General features: G+C 41.4%; 1 protein-coding gene across 5 annotated transcripts in view; it reads left to right on the top strand.

The window, feature by feature from the left end:
• The window catches only part of cdc42bpab (CDC42 binding protein kinase alpha (DMPK-like) b), a 93,922-nt gene that overhangs the window by 27,507 nt on the left and 50,424 nt on the right, over nt 1-15,991 (top strand). For all 5 annotated transcript variants that reach the window (XM_049589350.1, XM_049589349.1, XM_049589351.1 and 2 more), the window contains exons 2-3: nt 9,532-9,623; nt 15,190-15,273. In XM_049589350.1, the coding sequence (XP_049445307.1) occupies nt 9,532-9,623; nt 15,190-15,273 (176 nt within the window). The remainder of the gene's footprint in view (nt 1-9,531; nt 9,624-15,189; nt 15,274-15,991) is intronic.

The raw sequence follows: 15,991 nt of genomic DNA, 5'->3' as shown, positions 1-15,991 counted from the left end.
ACAAGAAAGACGGACTGAAGCAGAAGAGGGAAAGAACAAGAAACACCCAGAGAGAGATGGGGTCAAATTGGAGAACTCAGTGGGAAGAGTGGAAATGTAGGAAAAGAGATGAAGGGATGGAAAGAGAGAGGAATGGCAGCAAAAGGAAAACGGCATTGAGGGGAACTTGAGGTTGGCTGTGGTTGAGTGGAGGGGGTGGGGAGGGTTATTGCAGACAGACAGCATCGGGAATTCTGGTGTTGCTAGTGTGCAGTCTAGCATTAAATGCAATTTAATGCTCCAAGGCATGTTTACGTGCTATGTAAGTGATTCCCCGTTTGCCCTTCATGAATTTCCGGTGCCTATCAATGATTTAAAGAAGCACCCCCACATGTCTGATAGCTGACAGGCATCATATATGGCAAAATACGTGTTTGGGCGCCTTCAGTGCCCCTTGGCACTGCCTGTGGGTATCAGACAGCTGTGCACGTGTCATATGAGAAAGCGAGACACGGAAAAAACGTTTATTGGGGTTGGTCGTGCCTCCCTACACACATCTGCCAGGATAACCTCTGGCTGTGACATAAAGGAGCCTGGTTCTATTTCCATCTGTAATTTAGGTAATTTACTGGATGTTTTTAAGCTACTTGCAATTGAATTGCTGAAAGGGCTGTCTTTTTGAAGTGCTTCTAGCACTGAGTCTCTTTCCCTTTTAAGGACTAGGTTATTAGAATTACGCAGCTTTAATATTTCCTTTGATGACCTTGGTGTGCTATTTATTCAGTTGTGTTAATTTGGCCTTTATTCAACCAGGAAGTACTTTCGTAATAAGGTAGCTGTTATTTCTCGGAGACTAAAGCCTTTTATTCATAATAACTAGGGCACGATGGGTTGGGGACAGTTTTTAACTTTTTTTTTTTAAATACAAATGAATACTGAAGTCCTTCATTTGGAAGCTTAGTAGTCTACATACACTTTTTGGGGACAGTTTAAGCCCTATTGCACTTTGTGTCAGTGATGGGATGATTTGTGAAATTAAGTTGTCTTTGGGGTGTCTGCTGACACAGTGGCACTGAAATGTCACATACATAGCCATTTTGAATAAGAAGGTAATGTAACAGACAGCCTGGCCAGCAGCAGCGTTTAGAAACAGCCTGTAACCATGTGATTTTAATAGGAAAATGCAAGCTGGTACAATTATTTGACTTTTATAAAAATAAAGGGGTACATGTTCTGTGATCATTAAATGGCAGATTCCTTGAGACAGCAACATTTTTCCCATCAGCAGTATTCGTCGGTTGTCACAATAAATTGTAAAAAAAAAAAAATCATGCCCATAGTCATGACTGGCCATTTATGACCTTGGCACATAGGCCAGAGTGATTCAGACCTATCATTTGCTCCTTTTTATGACGCAGAGCATTTCCTCAGCAAGGATTTACTCACTCTAGGAAAACTCTGAGCCTGCTTATGAGGTGTTCGCCCCCCTCCAGCAGTCCCGGCACGGTCCGTTGGAAGGAAAGGCCATTCCCAGGTCTCTTCCTCTCCTCTCTGCCATTCTCAGTCTTCATGTCATATCCTGAAAAGCCCCTCTCTCTCTCTCTCTCTCTCCATCTCTCCGTCTCCCATGTCTCTCTTGCAAGCGGCATTTTTGTGTCGTTACCTCACTGTGGTTGTAAATAATCCCCGTTATGGCTTCCAGATGTCCCTCCGTCCCACTCTGGAATTGGGGATGGGGTTTGAGCGTGGTGCGGGTGTAAGGGTTGGACACTTACTGTAACTGGCTCAGCTGCTGACTGGGCCAAAGAATGTGATGCCTTCTGTGTCTCACTCTTCTCTCTAGCATTCTCTCTGTCCTGCCACTTTCCCCCACGAGCTGAACCTGATTACTTTTCCTGTTCTTCTCTTTTCTGTCTCTGTTTCTCATGAAAGGAGTAAGCAGCTGGTCAAACTGTGTAACAGTCAGACAAATATTTAATATCATACCAAAAATCACCTCAATAGTTTTAGACAGCGGGAGCTGTATTTAGGTAGAACTCAGGAGTTTGTAATTACGGATTTTTTTGTGATTATTCCTGCTTACTGAAGCTCCAATCACCAGTGGACAGAGTTTCTGTAGTTCCCACAACTCCAACAAAGTAATACGTCTTTCGTCTAGTGGATCACGTCATGTCAGTGTCAGGATTGACAGTGTCCCAGTTAAGCTTTCATCCATTTCATATCAACAATTTAAGATGATCAGCTTTATAGTTTTAAATCCAGACCTTCAGTATTTGGATTAAGTAGCTTGTGGAAAATAAGTTGGGCTGAATTTAAAGGGCTATAGTGTCATTTCAGTGTGTCACATAGGCCTACATATTAATCAACATTTAAGTAAATAGAACTATTGCTTTATTGTGTTGATAATCGATTAATTGGTTTGAGTAATTAAAAAAAAAAAAAAAAGTAAATTTCACTGATTCCAGCCTCTTAAATGTGAATATTTTCCAGTTTCTCAATTCCTCTATGATAGGAAACCAAATGACTTTGGGCTGTGGACAGAAAAAGACATTTGAGGATGTTATCTCGGACTTTAAGAAACACTAATTGACGTTTTTCACCATTTTGTCATATTTTATAGACCAAACAATCTATTAATCAAGAAAATAATTGACAAATTAATCAACAGTGAAAGTAGTTGTTAGTTGAAGCCCTGTCCAAAAAACTATGAGATTTGTATCTAAAACATACACGTTGGCAGCGCTTAATAAATAGCAACAATAGTATAACATTGCATTAACAATCATTAACAACCACTAACTGTTCGTGTTATATCGGCAGCTGATTTCGTCTACCCATTTTCCTGTCCTGCTGGCGTTCCCTTTATATAGACCCCATTTCTGCATTGTTACTACCTCCAATGCCGGCTTAAAGGCGAGACTACTCTGTCCCCCTGTTCCACAATTGTACCGTCTTTATGGATCAGCAAGGTGGCATAATGATGTTAAAGTCCCGTCCTGAAGAGGCAGTGCAAAAGGGGATTCTGTCTTTTTGTCTACCTGGATCACCACTCTTTCTTATTCCCTCTGTAGCTCCCCTCTTTATTTGTTTGTTTCTTTACTCTTCTTGTTTTTCCTCACTGATTCACTGTCTGCTGAACTTGCATGTAGGAGAGGCAACAATTACATATGTAGATAAATACTTGGAAATGCATGACTCATGTAGCATGCACAAATTAGCTCTAAGACACAAACAAACAATTCCTCTTAAAAGTACATTCAGTTTATAACATACACACAGGCACATCAATGCCGGGAAAGGTTACTTCTTAACATGCCCTGTGGTTTCTTTGCTTGAGTATTTCTGAATTTAGAGCTACAGTTTTCTCTGTGAGAAAACATTTAAAAACCTTTTAACATATATGAAGCCTGCTCCGTTTGGGGACTTTGACCTCTGCAGCATGTCACACACCTCTGCTCCAGGACTTGGGGAAATATTAGACAGACTGTATGCGTCAGGTGACTGTATATGTTTGTTCTTTTGGAATATTGACCTAAGTGGTGGGTGTGCCATTTTGCACTAAAGAACACAGAACATGACGCACACTCATAACAGTCCCTTGACAGTCAGCATACTTGCAATTTGCTGCAATAGTTCGTTTCTTTTTTCCCCTAAATTTTCACTATTCTAAAACTTACATGGAACAACAAGGGAAAAGTAACAAAACTTAAGGTTGTGGAAAAATTATAAGTTACTGATAAGTTCTTTTTGTTTTATATATATATGTATAGTTCCGCCCAGCGCTGAGTCACACACAGAAACCATGCATGTAGTACAACAGACTTGCTATGCTCACGACACACACACTGACAAATTTCACATGAACACACCCTGGGGACATAGCGTGGAAGAGACCCAAGCTGAGGCCTGTTGTGAGAACTGAGCGTATCATTTGCGGGCCGGCTGCTAAGTGAACACACTTGCCTGCAGTTACCAAGTTTCACACAAAAATGGCTCTGACTTCTCTTGTCGGCATGGAGCAAGATGGGCCTGATAAGCACTCAGCATTTTGGGCTAAACCAGTCTGGCTATGTGGATTAGGTGGCGTCACTCATGTTTTTCCAGTTTCACTGCATCCTAAGGCCTACTGCTGAACATGTGTGTATTTTGCACAGTAACATGCTTCACGTGTATGTGTATGTCAGTGCTTCTGTGTCCTTATCTATGCGCTCATCGTGCGTCTGCGGATGGATGTCTTCCCCACAAAGCACGCAGTACATTAATGTGACTGACATGTCATCTTTTTCCAGTCTTGGCTCACTTGCCTTACACATTGCAAAACCCTATGAAAACAAAGAGCTCCACTCATGCTAAAGCTTGGATAGTCACTTTCCCAAGCGTTGCCAGGGGTTCCTACCACGCCTTATCATAGCAACGGTTGCTATGTTTAGGTCTACCTGTATATTTTGCCAGTGAGTTAAGATGTATGACCAAACTGTATGGTATTTTTTTCCCTTTGTTGTAAAACTGTATGTATGTCACTATGCATCCATCTCTGCTACAAGAAAAGTACAGACACACTGATCCCTGGGTAAATGTGAGCTTAGTGAGTACAGGAGGTTCCTGTTTAAGTCGGGGTGTTTTATATGTGGAACCTGCATACTGACATATGGGTCTAGTGTCACCAAAACACTTACAAATACACACAATTGAATGCCATTTATAAATTACAGGCCACAACAACAGGTTAATAGATGCTGTGCACTTCAATAAACCACTTCAGTGTTTCCTCTATAATTGTAGAGGCCCGGTAGTAGTAAATATTTAAAGAAACATTAAAGTGGTAAATCTGAGAATGGAATTTGGTGTGGCAGTAGGTGGTAGAGTGAGTGCTTGTCTTAGCATGTCGATAGGAGTGGACAGGAGGGTGAGTGTGAGCAATCATTCTCAGTGTGACAATCATTTCATTTCACTTTCGTGACTGACTGGCCGGGTTGTCCAGGTTTATATAGCCTGCATGAAACAACTCAGTAAGAACGCACAGGACGAAGTATCTTAGATGCGCTTTCAGTGGTTCATCTTTGGAACATTGTAGTTTCGCCACGGCAGACCCACATCAATAACATCCGCTGTCACATAATTACGGTGCCTAGTGTAAGTGCAGTCAGATTCTTTTATACCATCACGGTTGTCTATTCCTAAGTCCTTATAAAATCTTTCCTTGACCTTATGATGTTTTCTATCAAGGTCAAGGGGAAGTGTTTAGGAAATGACATACGACATAATGTTTTTTACTAGTGGACCACAGCTACAGCCACCAATTATGTGTCCAAATCAGATGTAGGGAACAAGATATATATGTGTGTGTGTGTGTGTGTGTGTGTGTGTGTGTGTGTGTGTGAACATATCAGTGTGTTTCTATGTTTGTACGTGTGCTTTGTTGTGGACAGGGCCTGTGGGCTCCTGGCTCAGAGATGAAAGACATTTCTCATGTGGCTGGTTTAGTGGAGCGCCTGAGTCAGCAAGCAGCTACTAATCAGTGTTTTCTCCCTCTCAGCTAGGCTGACTCTGTTCCCCCTACTCTTTGGCCTGCCACCCTGTGAGCTCTGACTCGTATAACTAAGAGTTAAACCTGAAGTGAATCTGAAACATGCCATTTAACCTAAAGCAATACAGTTCAAAAACTAATCCTACCTTGTCAGATTATTTTAAATGAAAAAATGGGGGTGACGAAGCAAGGCAGTTAAGATCACTGAGAGATGGCTTAGCTGTCTTCCCAGCAGCACCGGTCTTTGCTGTTGAGTATAACACTTTTGAGTCAAGATGACAACTGAATGGGAAGCAAGCAGTGTCCAAAGATGTGTCTTTAAACGTAACATTAGTCCACATCAGTTGCTTTAACCCTTCAGGACAGATAGTGCCCTTTGCTTTGATCGGGTGGGGGCAAATGTGACTGCATAGTTTGTGTGCACTGTGCTAAATTAATGTAGCCTTCCTCTTGAGATAATGGCATTTATTGATATGGCTGTCCTCAGTGAACAGTGTCAATATAGGCTACCTTGAGGGGTATAGATCTTGTTGAGCAGTTAGCTTAGCAAGGCTTTGTCATCATACTTAAGACATTCCGGCAGTTAACAATAAATAAAAAGTGATCATGACAAAAAAAAAAGTGTAATGTGTTCCTCTCATGCATTGACTTTAAATCTAAGTATGTGACACAGAGGATTATGACTACTTGTTCTTATGGAGAAAACAGATATATTCCTTTCCAACTTGTTGTGAACCACTGTCATAAATTGTGTGATTTTTTTTTTTCTCTCACAATATACACATTAGCTGAAATTAAATAAAGAATCCAGTTATAAACGATTTGTGTGTGACCACATCTTTGAATACAAACTTTTGCTCTTCCCTCTGAAGCTAATCTGAGGAGAATCTCATGACGGTGCTTTAATCATGAAAAACGGTCATATTAAATAGATTTAATCTCTCGCCCGATCGTGTTGCTCCTTTCCTTTGATACGTGAATTATTACGAATCCAAAGGGATTTAGTCATTGATATTATCTTGTACCCTGGCAAACATGCCATGTCAGGTTAGAGATGCTGGCTGAAAGAGAGCGCTCTGGCAGATATTCACTTGAAAAGAGTTGGATGTGCTGTGGAAATCACCACCAGCACTGAGCCAAAGGGTGGTAAATCTGACTAGTTTCTTATGAGTTTGTCCGCCAGCCACTTTGGCAGTTGCATGTGATCTGCCTGTCCTGAATCATGGGGTCATAAAATCAAACAATGCCAAGCTGACACACGTCCTTATGGAGGACAACTTCTCTAAGATTACTTTAACAGAACCAAGGTTTTTAATATCAAACACACAGAGATATCATCTTTATAGCTTGAAATGAGTTTTGTGGTTAACATTGTGAAGTAAATTCAATTTAGACTGTGTTTTGCCAGCCAGCCATCTGTATCTTAGTCTTGATGTGATATGTTGTTTCTAGCTGTGAATCTTGGGTCTTTCCAGGTCAGCACGCCATGTATCATTCTCTGTTTTAGACTTTGTATTTTTGTTGGAAGATGTACTGCTAGGCTGTTAGATAATGCATGAAGAAAGAGAAGCAAAGATGCACAAGAACATCTCAGAAAGACCAATTTAGTTGTTTGTCACATTCTTGTTCGTCATCATTTTAGCAGACTTGCGGTGATGTCCTGGTCACTTGCCTGGAGCTGGATCACATTCCCACATACAACAGGGTTGATCGACCGCTAGACATAGTTTAAATGTTTCTGGTCTACTTGCATTGTAACTGGTCTGCAAGGAAATGAAAGAAATGACTAAGCATTTTTTTTCCCGTCAGGTGTTCCCAGCCTTACTCAGTGCAATGACTGCGCTGTTTGTGTATTTATGTGTGTACATGGTCTGTAGTAATGCACGCCAGGATATGGCACACTGCACTGGTCTCTGCTTTCCCTCTGCCCTGCAGTCATTGCAAGCCGGGCCAGTGGAGTCAGGAGGGAGTGTGAGAGCAAGAGGTTGTTGAGCCATGAGTGACCTGTTTGTTTTATTCAGGCAGGCATTTCTCTGTTTCACAGTGGGAGAATGGTCTTTTTCTTCAACACTGGAGGTTCTGTAAAGTCATGGCAACCAGATGAGTTTAGCGTGATGTTTGGGCAGTTAGGGATTGCAGACGGGGCCAGAGTGTCAACTTGGCTGGTGGTCAGCTCCCACACACACACACACACACACACACACACACACACACAAGCAGCAACCAAAAACAAAATAACATTGTTTGTGTAGTCGAGTGAGATTTTGTCTTTTGTTAACCAAAAGAGCTGAATATAGATGTGCTGCATACTTTTTGAAATAAAAAGCTATGGTATACTTCTCTGTTATCAGAAAATCAGAGTATCAATGTAACCAGAATGCTGACCTTGGTGAACTTGCAGCCCATCCAGGTTATCCTTGGCATGCTGGGATCATGTAAACCAGGAAGTGTTTGAATAGCTTTCCACAAATGAGGGAAATGCTGACTTTGTCAGCCATAGATGAAATCTGTTCAGCTTTGTGAGAGAACGCCGGCGACCATTGCAGATCCCTCCCAAGTCCTTTTTTCCATCAGGAGCCATAACTGCAGGTGTAACAATAGCTAGCTTTATCATTCAGCCTCTCTGCGTCCGGTGTCATGTGCTATAGAAAGGTCCAGGTGGTCACTAACTCGTTGATAAAGTACGTTTAGAATGGCATGGCAGCCTATCATGAGTTAGGGGAATATTGTGGGTCCCTAGTGGGTTACCGCATGACTAGTATAAGTATGTTTCCATAAGCCTGGGTCATAGGATAAGGGTACATTTTCTCATGATGGGTTCCTGACACATAAAATGCCTGAACTTTTATTCAAGTTCACAAATGAATATTGGGGGTTTTGTTGATAAGAGGATCATGAAAATAATAGTCAGGCCTTCTTCCATGTAATCAGTTAGCAAATGTGGTAAGCACTGACTTCTATCTCCTGTTTGATCACAGCAATTGTTGAAACATGTCAAACTGGTCAGTAACCTTTAAACTTACTGCAGCTCAATGCTGTTTTGGGTAAAATGTGTCTGATTATTAAGTATCTCTAGTCAGGTGTGTGATCTGCAGTGCAGCTCTATGCTTTTTTTCTCCCACATTAACACTTGACTGTAGCAGATTGTGTCGTTTGTCCATTAATTTTCCAATTTTTAAAAACTGTGTGACATTGTGACATGCTGCTCTGATTAACTGCTAAGCCAGCATACGATGTGATCAATCAGTCGCCTGCTGAGCTGAATCAGACACATCCTGAAGCCTCTCATGTCGTTATCAGTGTAGTTAGATTCGTGGCCCCCGTTTGTGAAGTAGCACCACTGCTTGTTTTTCCTGAATCTTAATAAGCCCTGATATCATATGTCCTATATAATTTATTGTTAAATTAGCAGAGGCAGTGTGAGGTAGGGATGTTCCTGGCAACTAATTTCCCCATCGACTAAACGAAAATTTTAATGAAGACTAGTCGACTAGTCTTGATAGTGATACCAATATTCACCTTGTTCACTGTCATTGACCTATCAACAAGTAAGATGACATTCACCTATGGCAGTGGCTGATGTTGTGAGTAATGGTGGGATATTGTAATGAAGGGCTGAATGTATTTAAACATGTATTTTTATAATAAAGATTTTTTCTTTCCCCGGCACAAAAGGGGGTATAAATAACAACAACAACAAAAAAGTACAGCAATGAAAAACATTGGCATCAGCTATTGGCCAAGTTGTTAGTTTAAACATCAGTTTTGGCCCAAACTTTTTACAGTTGGTGCATCCCTAGTCAAAGACCATGAAATACTCTGTTTGATTAGAAATACAACTATTCTTCTAGTCCTGGATGTACTTGATATTTTCCTGTGAGGTACATTTCTTGTTCTGTAATTCTTTCAGGGAGTCCTACTTGTGCCTTTTTGTGTTCTGACTGGCTATTTGTGCTCTACGCTTAAAGTCCTTCATTTCTAGCTGATTGGAATTAACCATCCGTCTGTCTTCCTTCTCTCTACAGCTAAACCCTTCACTTCCAAAGTAAAGCAGATGCGCCTGCACAAGGAAGACTTTGAGATCCTCAAGGTGATTGGACGAGGAGCGTTTGGAGAGGTAATGCACCTTCTGGTTTTTGTGCTCTACTAAACCATGAAGCAAAACGTTGCCATACAAGTTGAGAACCTGCAATTTAGTTTTCACCCTTTCTCTTTTGTACAAGAAGCAGGTGTTAAGGGTTAGTTTGGAGCATTTTCATATTGATTGATCATGTGCAGTGTGTGTGTGTTTTTTTTTCTACTTGTCTGTTTTGACAGGAGACATTCAAAAATCTGGAAAGTCTCCCTTGCGGCAAAGATTTTGCTGTATGATCTTTGGACAATACCTGTCAGTAACAGGATATATTGTCTTGTACCATTATACCTTAATACCCGAGTTATAAAAGGCAGGAGTGTTGCAGTGTTTGATAGTAGATTACTTTCTGCTGCATTCCAGCAGCAGTGCGTAGCACTGCTCTGCTGCATGAGCATGACTCTACTTGCAGCTTGAACAAAGCTTTTTAATTCTTCTTGCGCATTTAACCCACAAGCAGCAAAAGAATTAGAGTGCCAGTGAAACCAACCAGTGTGTGTTCACATGTTTTTGTTTTAGTTTTTGCTTTTATGTGTGCCCGTAGGGAGGTTGAAATTCATTTGTCACTGAGTTTCAGGTAATGATGTCAAAGCTGGGGAATGTTGGAGGGACAGGTATTGTGGTCCTCAGCCAAGACTCTTATATAATGTCATTGTCCTGTGAAGAAACTTTTTTCATGCCAACAGTTTCCACCATTAAGCAGGATTGTTTTGACATGTGCACGCCTCTTTTTAAGAATGTCAGATGATTTGGGATTTCAATACTAAATTGATTATCTTGAGCCATGTTACACGCTTCCAAATCTGAAAGTGTAATTCCACATCTGTACAAACAAGTTATTGAATTCCTGAGTTCTCTTGGAAGACTCTGATAGAGACAGTGCGAAATCACCAAAGTGATAGATTGATGGATGGAGATTTGGGCACACCTGCCAGCATGTAGCTGCAGAACCACCACAAAATACTAATGTGCTCACTTGAGCCACTGCAGGGAGTGCTGGTATGTGCGTGTGTGTGTGTGCGTGTGCGTGTGCGTGTGCGTGTGTTTCAAGCGTGTTGTGCTCAGCGAGGTGGTGTGATTCATGAATTGTGCTACCTTGTGGTAACATTCCAGTGCCTTTTCACCAAGTCAGCTGGGCTGGTTGAGTTTTGTACAAGCTTGAGAGGGGCATTTTTTAGCCTTTATTTGACAGGACAGACAAGTGTTAAAGGGGGGAGAGAGAGGGAGTGACATGCAGCAAGGGGCCACAGGCTGGAGTCGAACCCGGGCCGCTGCGGCAACAGCCTTGTACATGGGGCGCCTGCTCTACCACTAAGCCACGGAGTGTTAATGTGTGTTAATGTGGATGGTGTTGTAATGGTATAGTAAACAGAAATGTGGAAATGTAGCAGAATAAAAAAAGAAGTCAAGTGGTATGAGGAGCTTGCAGGGCTCGGAAGATGCTTACATCCCCATTCAGTACTATCATGATACTTGGATGCTGATTTGATATGTTGGCTCAGTGGTCAAAATAGTTGAATTTTTTGCATAGCTTTTTTTAGTGTCACATATTTCACCGTTGCCTACCACTTGCCACCACTGGCAGAAGACTAGATTTGTCTTTTGCACTCGCTGTTGACAGCAATTCCAGTTTATCTCTCTTAATGTATTATGTTTAGTGTAGTTGTATGTGCCTGCAGAGCACTTTGAATTGCCTTGTGTCTGAATGGTGCTATATAAATAAACCTGCCTTGCCTTTATTTTCTTTGTTTATGTCATCATCTTTCTCTTTCCTTTCCTTATATAAGAATCAGATTAAGGCAGGACTTGCTGAAATTGTTCTCCACAGCAGTCTGATAACACAAGTTTGTAAGCGCTGTTAGCGAAGAGCACCTGAGAGATGTTGCAAACCACCAAGCGGCACATTTGCCATCTTTTCTTTATGGCTGTTAGCCGCACAAAGTTAGGAAGGCTTACTCTATTCCAGTTGGATGACAGTAATAACAGCCATTTGACCTAAGGTCAGACCAAGCAAACATGGAAAATGGGTATTTTGGGAAGGCCTCATGAAAATTTACAAGGGTATGATTTCTTTGTCATCAGTTTTGGAGATTTTGAAGAAAACTGAGTGCAGATGTCAGACAGAGATATAAGACCAGAGAGTCACAGAGTTAAAAAACAGACAGAGTTGGAGAGAGAGACAGGCCCAGATGGGCAGACTGAGACACAGGAAAACAAAGTAAAGAAAAAATACTTGAGTCAGAAAGGGAGGCGAGAGATCTTGAGTGCAGGATGTTTTGATTTCATCCTCCCATTGTCAGGAGCAGGCAGAGAAATAGCGCGGGTGCGTGACGCTGTGGAGCCCGTCTGATGAACTTATCAGTGTGTACTGGCCTCCTGCCTCTGACAATGCACCCATTAGGTATCAGTTACCTCTTCACCAACACAAACAGGCCTAATGGTGCTCAGTCTGGTGGAGTTCAGTGGATAGTGTTTGATACAAACAATGCCAAGGTCTGCTCCAGAAGTCTGGCCTTGCTCAGATGTGTGTCACCATGATAATTGTTGGTATGAAGTCATGGGCCATCAGTGTTCTACATTATTGTACTGTTGCATGGGGTCAAAAAAACACTTAATTCAAAATGCTAGTCAGCAGCCAAATGCTTTAAATATGGCCTTTGCTGTGAAGTCTGTTAGTTCTCTAGTAATTTTGGCAGATAGCTGGCATGTTTTCACTCTGTCTTTGCCACTCTGAAAAGTGCTTGGCCTGTGGAATAATTACATTAATGCTGTGGTTTGTTTCATGCCTGTTCCAGACTGATAAAACCAAATTTGAAGACTCAGTTGAAACTCTCAGCTAACATAAAGTAGAAATAGCAGCACTAAGAAGATAACAACATACAATACACACTTTTATCTGTGAATATAGACAGGAATAGAGAGGTAAACTCTGTGCTTAGTCTTTTCTGGGCCCTGTAGTAGACACCAGGCCTGACAGGGAGGACAAGATGAAGGGGGGAATAGAGGAGAGATGAAGAAAAGGACAAAAACAGCAAGGCATTGCCAAGAACAGTGTGCTCCCCCCTGTCTGTCCTCCTCTCTTCCTCCTCCATCCCTCCTCTCCTCTGGTGAGGGATCACTAGGGGAAATCCAAACACTGCAGGAATGTTATCATTGTATTGCATTAGCAGCATTCCCCAGCTCATTTAATAGACTACAGACCCCTCTGCTGCATAAGGCGCTTGTGTTTGTTTCACCTCTCGTCCGTGTGCGTGTGTGCAGTGCACTTTCAAATTCCTGCCTGTTTACTTGCCTGTATCCCCCCCGTCTATTTATGCATATTTTTGTGCACGGGCAACCATTAAAGAGGCCAAATTAAAAATAGCATCTACTTTTTGAATTAATAGCATCTTACAGAAATATAAAGGAGACTGAAAGCAATCAGCCAGGATGTAGGTTTGCATGAACATGTGCTTTGGCTGTCAGCTCGCAGTGGTTTGTCACAGCAGCTTGTGCAGCTCCTTTTTTGGCAAAACGTGAGGCCAGAGCTGGGGATGTTTCTCATGGCAGTTATCAGCGAGGGGATAGTTGGCAGTTGTTATGTTGTTAAGACGATACAAGAGGGTATGAGAAACATAACAGTGAGCTGTGTAAGGTGGTAATGGTGAGAAACCATAACTGATAGGGTAACACTTGTGGCTATTAAAATCTGCAGTCAATCAGTTTAGTATGGGAGATCTTTATACTTTATCTTTACTGTCAGTTTTAGTTAGTGTAAGTCGTATGTGTGTGGCCCATATTGAATTTGTGGACATATTAGGTGTGTGGTTTCATGATCTAAAATGATGAAGGGACACATCATTAAAGGTTCCATATTGTAAAAAATCTGATTTTCATGTCCTTTATAATTTAAAGCAGGTATAGGCGCTGTATAAATCCCGTGAAAGTATCAAAACAGTCAGTCCACAGAGAAATGCACACAGTCTGTATTCAGAAACTGTGCCTTTAAACATGTCGTCAGGACTTCCATGAAGTTGTGATGTCACAACTATACTAAATAGATAGTTTCAAACTTAAAACATAAACTTTCTAAATGGCTCCCATTGTCTTTCCTGTCAACATCCAGTTGACAGGAAGTAAACATGGACCAAAGCTGTTGCCTAGCAATCCAATTCTAGTGAAACAGTCCTTAAAGACAGACCGTGCTGTTACAGTACTGTTACAGTCATTCCCCCAGTTGCAGTGATGTGGAAGATATGGAAGACCTGGAAACACTGTCCAATCAGAGCATACTGTGCTTTTCTGGAGGGGGACTTAAAGAGACGGGTGCTAAAAGGAGTGTTTCAGACAGAGGGTGAGCACACATATATTTAGGCAGACAGTATGAGAAAAATAATGTGTGTTTTGACCATTAAAGTATGTTAACATGTTCCAGTAGAAACCCAAAATACAATTATGACCCTTAACATAAAGCATAATATGGAACCTTTAAATGATCTTAGCTTATTTTTGAAGGGTTCCTTGCTAAGTTTTTTTGATAGTTAATCACACACAAACTTTTTATGGCTTCTGTGTGATTCTAATAGTAAAGACCACATCAATAATCCGTGACCAGCGACTTCCTTCCAGAGCATCACATCTGTCCATTCACCATTGATTTGTGCCCATTTAAAAATCATTGGACACAGTGATTAGGGGAGTGTTCAAGTTTTTTTTTCTCCTCAAACTGCAGACTTTGCTAGTAGGAAGCATGAATCATATTTAAGCGTCCAGCTGTGTGTGTGTGTGTGTGTGTGTGTGTGTGGATGTGGCTCCAGGTGGAGTGCATCTGTTGGCCTTTTAGGTCAGCACTTCAGTATCTGTTGTCACTTCCTGCCCTTGCTTTTCCCTCCTTGGCTCTACTAGTCTTTCTCTTCTTCTCTACATTCTGTCCTTTTCTTCACCTCAGCTTCTACATCCTCCAGTCCTCTTTCTGATTCTCCTCATCCTGTTCTCTTCATTGTCCCTTCTTTTTCTTTTCCATTTCAACGTCATCCTGTTTCATGGTACAGCTGATATTTCTCAATCCTGTCATCCACCCTGTACTATTTCTCTCACTTTCTTTTCATCCACTTCTTCTTCCTCTTCCCTGTGTGGCCCTGTTTTCTTGAGGGTTTACTCAACTCTTGGAGATGTTGCGGTTCATGGTTGGTGCCTTAAAGCCCCAGGCCACATGATGCCCAGTGTAATTTCTAAGTGTTGATATGATCTCCCTCTTGTTCTTTCATTGCTCTGCCACGACAACTTTTAAAGTAGGGACATTGTGGCTTATTTTGTGAGGTGTATTAAACATTACTATTAGTGATGAAGACTTAGTTTTTTTTTACTTTATAAAAATGTATGAATGCTTCAGAATGTTCACACATGAATTACTATTCTGCAGTTCTTTTGTTTCTAAGATATTGAATCTGTTTGGTATGTTCCTGTTGGTCTATGTTTTAAACATGGGTCACATTCTTTGTCTGACTTTGCTGTCACACAAATGATTGAAACAGCTTTTAACACTCCAGCTCTTTTTTTCCCCATTCCACAGGTTGCAGTCGTAAAAGTGAGAAACACTGACAAGGTATTCGCCATGAAGATTCTCAACAAGTGGGAGATGCTGAAGCGAGCCGAGGTGAGCATCAGTCACCAGCTTGTAAGGCTTTGGTTGGGGTGCATCAGTTTTGCTGCTGGTTTTAGATACTGAGCCTCTGCAGCAGCATTGGGGAAAATCTGATAAGAAAAAAGAGTATTTATGATTAATTTAAAAAAGTGTTTAGTCCACTATCAAAGCTCAGATCTGGCCTTTATTGATAAAGGCTTGTAGATCATGTTGCTGCTTGAGCTGCACGAGCTGCCGATGCATGTTTTTCTCATCGACCTCTTCCTGACAGTCTGACATTCCTGTCGGTCCCCTGGGTCTTCAATCTTCATGCCTCATACGTCACAGGCCAAAACTGGTCCCTGCTGTGTTTGTGTGTTTGTGTGTTTGTGTGTGTGTGTGTGTGTGTGTGTGTGTGTGTGTGTGTGTGGACATGGGAAACAATGTAGAGCAACAGATGTACTGTAGACAGTGTACACTAAGCATGTAATTGTCGTTGACAGACAACATCAAAGCTCTATATAAGTATTTTAAATGCTGACATTTATTGGAGATTCTTTCCCTCTCAGTGCAAGACTAAGGCCCATATATGGATGTGGTGTTGATTTATATTATAAAGTGGCCCATTTACACAACAATATTCTGAAATTGTATTTACACAGAGAGCCTGACTCGAAGGGAGGCTTGCACTAAATCACAGAAGTATACAGTATGTCTGCCAGTGTGGTGTAGTTCATACTTAGAAACTATC

Source organism: Epinephelus fuscoguttatus, linkage group LG11 (genome assembly GCF_011397635.1).
Source record: "Epinephelus fuscoguttatus linkage group LG11, E.fuscoguttatus.final_Chr_v1".
Lineage (NCBI taxonomy): Eukaryota > Metazoa > Chordata > Actinopteri > Perciformes > Serranidae > Epinephelus > Epinephelus fuscoguttatus.
The sequence above is the reverse complement of the archived record's forward strand: the minus strand, read 5'-3'. Positions and strand labels throughout refer to the sequence as shown.